Below are 6,773 nucleotides of genomic sequence, written 5' to 3'. Positions count from 1 at the left end.
TGGCAGGCCTATGAGGAGGGTAGACCAGCAAATGTAACGCCATTCACTTAGACTTAGTTTTCAGAGATGTTTTTGGCAGAGATTGTTCCCCAAACCTTTCAAGATGCGTGGCGCACAGAGTTCTAGCAGCTGCATCAGGGCACCATGACCGTTTCAGAGTACGCTGTTATTAGTACTCTTAAAAGTCCTAAGTAAATTTGTGAATCAATGACCCTGTTATTACTCTTAGAAGTCCTGATTATAGTTTGGTATCTCTAATAGTGCAAGTGGAAGATCTAGTTAGGGTTACTGCTTTGAACCTCTATTAATACTCTCTGAATGTTCTAATTGAAGTCATTAGCATATGCCTCTTAATTAAAGTTATTGATCTGTATCTCTATTTTAAGTTGCTGACTTGTATCTATATTGGCACTTTTTAGAGAACATTAGCTATAGTGATTAACCTGTAGTGTTGTTAACAATCCTCATGAGTCTTAACTATGGTTGTCAATCTTCCCTCTCCTAATCCCCCATAGAAGTTAATTGAAGTTGTTGGTCTATATCTTTGTGAATACTTTTTTAGGAGATTCAATTTGGGCTATTAACCTATGTGTGAGCAAGACTTAAGTTAAAAAAACATCTTCGGGTTGTCTAATTGAAGGCTATTAGGACATATGTGTTTGTGTTCATAATTGTTGCAGACTGGGGATATATGCTTTTCCTATTCTTAATATATATAATCTCAGATGTTTTAATTCTTTAATAGTAATATGATAATATTCCTTCCTCTATGTGTTTGGAGCTGATTTCTTTGAACCTGCTTAGTATGTTACTCATAGTGAATCATCCATTTAGCTAGCTTTGAAATATGGTTATAACAATATGAATAGGCTGTCTTATGGTACTCTTTATATGTGCTTCTGTGACATGGCATCACTGTGGTGTTTGGATTCATATTGAAAGTGCCTCATTAGCACTTAATCTTGTGGGGAAGAATAAGTGTGAGTGGTTAGGGGTATTTGGTAGTAGAGTTTAGCTCATGGTTGGGCTACTCTCCCTGGCACAAGCACTGCCCTTGGCCTTCAGACCTTTGTGGACTTTGAAGTGTCGAGGATCCAAAGAGAGCCTTGGCCTTGAACGGAACTCTACCCTTAGCCTCTAATCTATTGACATTCATTACTCCTTTAAGGTTTAGTGTTTAATGACAACGACAGGTCTTCAAACTGACTCAATTCGCCATAGGTGACCCCACATTAGTATAAACCTTCGTAATTCAAATTACTATCGATTTGTTATATTTTGTTTAAATCATTTACCTATATTTCATGTATGATTGTATGTATAGAGTATTATATCTAATGACTTTCTCTCTTTCTTTTTGAATATGTATAACAATTGGGCCTGTTGAGTTCTCTAAAGAACTCAGGCCCAAATCTGTACCTTTGCACTTGGGAGACTGAAGCCCACTGCTATCTGTTCTTGCTGTTTGCTGGGCCTACCTCTTTCAGGCCCAAACTAGAGTCCTTCCTTACTCCTCGCTACTTTATTATATTCTATTATTCATATTTCCTGACATGTATATGACACTACACTTATCATATCTGATTAAAATGTTTTACTTCATCCTTTGAATCATGTAAGTAACTTAGGCAAGCCCTAAAGTACATAGGATTAAAACCAACAATACGCTTAATAGTAATTATTTTTATACTGCTCATGTCATTAATCTCTTATTCCTTACTAACAATTCGTGAAAGTTTTTGAAGCCAAAAAACTTAGCCAAGGACGACTATATCTCTTTTCAAAACCAAAAAATAAAATCCGAAATTGGTCTCCTAAAAGCAAATCGAAACTTTCAAAACAAAGTGTTGCCGCTCAGCGAACGATTTTCAAACGATTTCCTCAAGTGTAAGAACTAAGATTTTGAAAGCCAAGGTAAATCTTAGGCTCACTTTCATACAACATCTTTATTTTATTAGAATTACATAAAAGAACCGTATTTTAAGATACAAAGTATTTTATAACTTAGCCCCTTTTACATGTTAATCATCATGCATATATTTTAAACTCTTTCAATTATATATACAACTATTATCTTCAAATACTCTTTTCATAAACTCATATTCTCTTTAACCTACACATCCTCTTTTTATGATAGCAAGACCTAATATAGATATGTATAGTAAGCCATACCCCTTTAACACTAATTAAGTAGGATACAAACAATTAGTCCTAAATTTAGTCTAAGTCATACGGGGCTACCTCGAGTAGATTCTAAGGGGTGCGTAACACCCCCCCTTAGAAGAGCAAGAACCCTTACCCTAGTATACCTTTAAATATGAGGTGGCGACTCTCTTTCATCAACAACAGAGAAACCACAAGGTTTGTCGGTGAAAATCCCCTCACCAATAGCTGATACGAGATGTCCTAGTAAGCAGAGTTGTCAATCTGTAAATCGTTACCTGAATCACGAGATGCAGGCCCCAGGCAAAAAGGGACGTCAGTACATTTGAATTGTACTAGTATGTAAAACAATTGAAAGAAAGAAATGTAAATACTGAAACTGAAACAAAACTATTAACTAAGAACTGAGAACTGAGAACTGAACAGATAACTAAGAATTGATAACCGATAAACTGATAACTGAACATGGAAGTAAGGATATGAATACTCCCTCTTCTGAATGATGAACAACCTGTTTATCTAATAGACTACGGCCTCATGCCCAATATATATGTGCACAAGCTACGGCCTCTGGCCCAAATATGCATAAAGCATGAACTACGGCCTCTGGCCCAAATACAGGTGTTCAATATTCCAGATTTAAAATAAGGAACTAAGAATCACATTGCAACATATGATACTGAAATGCTGAACCCCACTTGGTTACATGCTACTGAAATGCTGAATAAGACTTGACTGGAATATGTATTCATAATAAAATGATCTGTCATAACTGAGACTCATGGGATATTGAATGAAGTATGAAACCATGTCATCTAGAGAATAGAAGTTCTACAACTATTCATGGAACTAAAGCATAATTACTTTCTTAGGAAATTTATAATACTCATAAGAATGAGACGTAGGGATAATCATAAACATTCCCAAACGTAGAGAGTTAGCCTTACATACCTTTACTCTAGCCCTTTTTTAAGAGTATCACGTTGTTGGTCGCCTCGCTCAACAATAATCTACGTCAATATAAATATCAAGAGGAACCAATATTAGTAATAATTCTCCTGACTTAGTAAATTAGGAATTTTATCAAACACCTTCTGGGTGTAAGGCCTCATAGCCCTTAGTAATTGGTCTTTTCTTCACCAAGTTCTCATTCTACTACTTCTAGTTGATTGTACAATCCCCCATAGATGTAACTAATACCATTTTTCAACACTCAAATGTTTACAACAATCATAATTCATCAATCCAAAATCCTAGCATAGTTCTCTTTATCAAACCCATTTATTATTCTCCCAACAAAACTCATCAATTCATAGTTATAAATGATTAGGGAGTAGAAGCATTACCTTTTCGAAGTTCACTCCTCTTGAATTCGAGTTCTAGGTTTCCTTTCTAAATGAGTGGAAGGATTTACCCATGTTAATAAGGTGTTGAAGAATTTAAATTAACTTAAAATCATTGTTAGAACTTACCTTGGATGATGGAGGGACCTTGGGGATGTTAGGTTCTTGAGATCTTCCCTTTATATAGTAGGTTTTCGTGTTTAGGGTGTGGGGGAATGAGGTAAGGGTTTTAAATAAGTGAACACGTGCCAAAATTGAGGAGAAAAATAAAAATAGCTCGGGTAAACCTCGCCGGCGCGAGACATCATCAGGGGCGCCACAATAACTGTGCAAGGCTCCATCAAAGGCGCCAAAATTACAGTGCCTTGCATTGTCTGGGGCGCTGAGGATGATGCCTTGGACAGTGCCTTACACTGTCTGGGGTGCTGAGGTTGATGCCCTGGACAGTGCCTTGCACTGTCTGTGGCACTGAATTTTTATGGCCTTGCACTGTCTGTGGCACTCAGTTTTCATGGCCTTGCACTGTCTATGGCCGTGAGTTTTCACGTCCTTGCACTGACTAAGGCTATAAGACATACCTCCCATAAACATAGTCGATTCTATCGAATTTTATGTACCTTACTATCGGTCTTGATTCCAAAACAACGGTTTCCACCCATACTTAACTCGATATGACTTCACATTAATACTCATTTAATGCATCCACAACTAATTCATATTTATGAAGTGTTACATAACTTGTCTTTGAAGAGGATAGGGCTGGAAGAATTACTCAGAATCTACCTTTTGTTGTAGACCAATTCGGAAACATAGTTCCTGGTGCTGGGACACCAGTTGGCAATTATGCTAGACCGGTCTACAACCAAGGCTTATCAAGTGTGAGACCACCTCCAGTTACAACAAACAATTTTGAGTTAAATCAAGGGTTGCTTCAAACTTTTCAAAATTTTTGTGTCTTCAGAGGGAAGATAAACGAAGACCCAAACAGTCAGCTAATGCACTTCGAAGAGATTATGAACACCTTTCAATACAATGGTATGTCACAAGATGCAGCTTACTTAAAGGCATTACCCTTCCCACTCAAAGACGATGCAAAGTACTGGCTTCGAAGATTGCCTAATGGATCGATTAGAACATGGGATGAGATGACTAGAGAATTTCTTGACAAATATTTCTCATCAGCTAAGACGTGCAAGTTTAGAAAAGAAATCCATAACTTCTGCCAGAACTAGACTGAAACTGTGTTTGAAGCTTGGGAGAGGTTTAAGGAGATAGTGCGAAAGTGCCAACATAGTGGAATTGAACTCTGGATGCAATTCCAGGACTTTTGGGATGGATTGACACCTGCCGCTCGCAGAACATTGAGCAATGCAGCTGGAAGCCCATTGATGAAAAAGACTCCAGAGGAGATAGTGACAATTCTAGATGAGTTATATGAGGATGCAAATCAGTGGCCCTTTGAGATTGCTGAGAGAAGAAGATCAATTGGTGTTCACCAAGTTGATACTAAAACATCTGTGCAGGTACAATTTGATGCCATGGCCAAGGAAATAAGGAAGCTAGCCTTAGCTTCCATATGCACTGAGCCCCATGCAACGTGTGATATATGTGGAAGAGGGAACCGTACTCATGAGTGTCAGGCCTCAATCGAGGAAGTTAGTGCTGTTGGGAATTATAACTTCAATGCAATGGGTCAGAAGCACCCCGATTTTTCATAGAGTTCACCTGGGGTACCGCAAATGCATGGCAATAAAATAATCCCAGATTTCAAGGACAAGGAGCTCAGGGTTTTATGAATCATCCTAGGCCGCAGTTCTAGCCTCAACATTTCACTCTGCCCGGGCTAGAAGATCTAATGAAGTCTTTCATTGTCAAGAAAGATGAGAGATTAGATGCTCATGGTTCATCTATCAAAGAACATGGCACTGGTTTGCGAAACTTAGAGAAGCAGGTGGGACAAATTGCAATGGTATTTTCTGAGAGAATCTTAGGTACTTTACCAGCTGACACGGAGAGAAATCCCAAAGAAATAATAAATTTTGTGACCTTGAGAAGCGGGCAAGTGTTGAAAGATCCCGCCCCTGTCCAAAAAGATAGTGTACCTGAAAAAGAAGTTGAGGAGCAAATAAAATATGAAGTTGATAAGAAGAAGAAAGGTAAGAAATGAGATGAGAAAAAGAAGAAGGAGGAAACTTCAAGAAGGAAGGAATCTAATGAGAGATAGCATATGCCTGCTCTACCCTTTCGCAAAAAGTTATATAGAGAAAAGCTGGACAAGCAGTTTGAGAGATTCTTAGAGATGCTGAGACAGGTTAATGTAAACTTGCTGTTCACAAAAGTGCTCTCATAAATGCCAGCTTATGCCGAATTCTTGAAGGAGATCCTTACGAAGAAGAGGAAGAAAGAAGAGACCTCAGTGGTCAAGCTCACAGAGCATTACAGCGCAATCTTGCAAAACAAACTCCCACAAAAGTGTGGAGATTCAGGGAGTTTTACAATACCTTGATCATTAGGCACTCTTGATTTTGATAAATCTTTATGTGATTCTAGTGCCTCAATTAATTTAATGCCTTTGTCTATTTATAGGAAGCTGGAGAATGAGCTTGGAGTGATATGGTCTACGCAAATATCTTTGCAGCTGGCAGACCAAACAACTATAATACCAGAGGAGATAGTGGATGATGTCTTATTTTGGGTAGATAAGTTTGTATTTCCTGTAGATTTCATTGTGGTGAAGATGAAAGCGAACAAAGAGGTCCCCCTTATATTAGGAAAACGATTATTAGCGATAGGCAGAGCAATATTAGGCATACATTATAGAAAGCTCATGCTTAGAGTGGGTGAGGAGATGGTGACTTTCAAGATGAATATAGGGATGGGGTGAGAAAGAAGAAGCCACCTGAAAGTGTAGAGTGGAGAGTGAAAATCTCGAAAGAGAAGGCTGCGATGAGTGAAAAAGACAAGTGTGGGGTGTACCCTAAGAAGGATGAGAAAAAGCTATCCGCGTGGATGTGTGCACTTGTTTGGGCACGAAGAATTGAGCCCGACTTTGACTCAGACCCCGACTAGAGATTTAGGTAAGTTTCCTCTACCTTATGCTTTTTAATTGTGTGTCATGGGGACATGCAACAACTAAAAGTGTGGGGTGGGAGATATATTTGTATGTTGTATGTATATTAGTTTAGTTTTGCTTTTTAGTAGTTTGATAGAAAATAAAATTGGGAACAAAACATAAAAATTTAAAATTTTTGATTTTTTGACAGGTTG

General features: G+C 38.1%; 1 protein-coding gene across 1 annotated transcript; it reads left to right on the top strand.

Moving 5' to 3' along the window:
* Positions 1-5,361: 5,361 nt before the first annotated feature.
* Positions 5,362-6,390, top strand: LOC138901311 (uncharacterized). The gene is made up of 3 exons (XM_070189067.1): positions 5,362-5,662; positions 5,864-5,978; positions 6,093-6,390. The coding sequence occupies exons 1-3, from the start codon at positions 5,362-5,364 to the stop codon at positions 6,388-6,390; spliced, it is 714 nt and encodes a 237-aa protein (XP_070045168.1).
* The last annotated feature ends 383 nt before the right edge of the window (positions 6,391-6,773 follow it).

This window comes from Nicotiana tomentosiformis, chromosome 11, assembly GCF_000390325.3.
Source record: "Nicotiana tomentosiformis chromosome 11, ASM39032v3, whole genome shotgun sequence".
Classification (NCBI taxonomy): domain Eukaryota; kingdom Viridiplantae; phylum Streptophyta; class Magnoliopsida; order Solanales; family Solanaceae; genus Nicotiana; species Nicotiana tomentosiformis.
Note: the sequence above shows the minus strand (reverse complement) of the source record. Positions and strands in the feature narration are given on the sequence as shown.

Bases quoted from the DNA above. Each gene is read 5' to 3' on its own strand.
- LOC138901311 (XM_070189067.1), top strand. From the start codon at position 5,362: ATGAAGTCTTTCATTGTCAAGAAAGATGAGAGATTAGATGCTCATGGT. The intron at 5,663-5,863 runs GTAAGAAATGAG...CATAAATGCCAG, and splicing joins AGTTGATAAGAAGAAGAAAG to CTTATGCCGAATTCTTGAAG. The intron at 5,979-6,092 runs GTGTGGAGATTC...GTCTATTTATAG, and splicing joins CAAAACAAACTCCCACAAAA to GAAGCTGGAGAATGAGCTTG.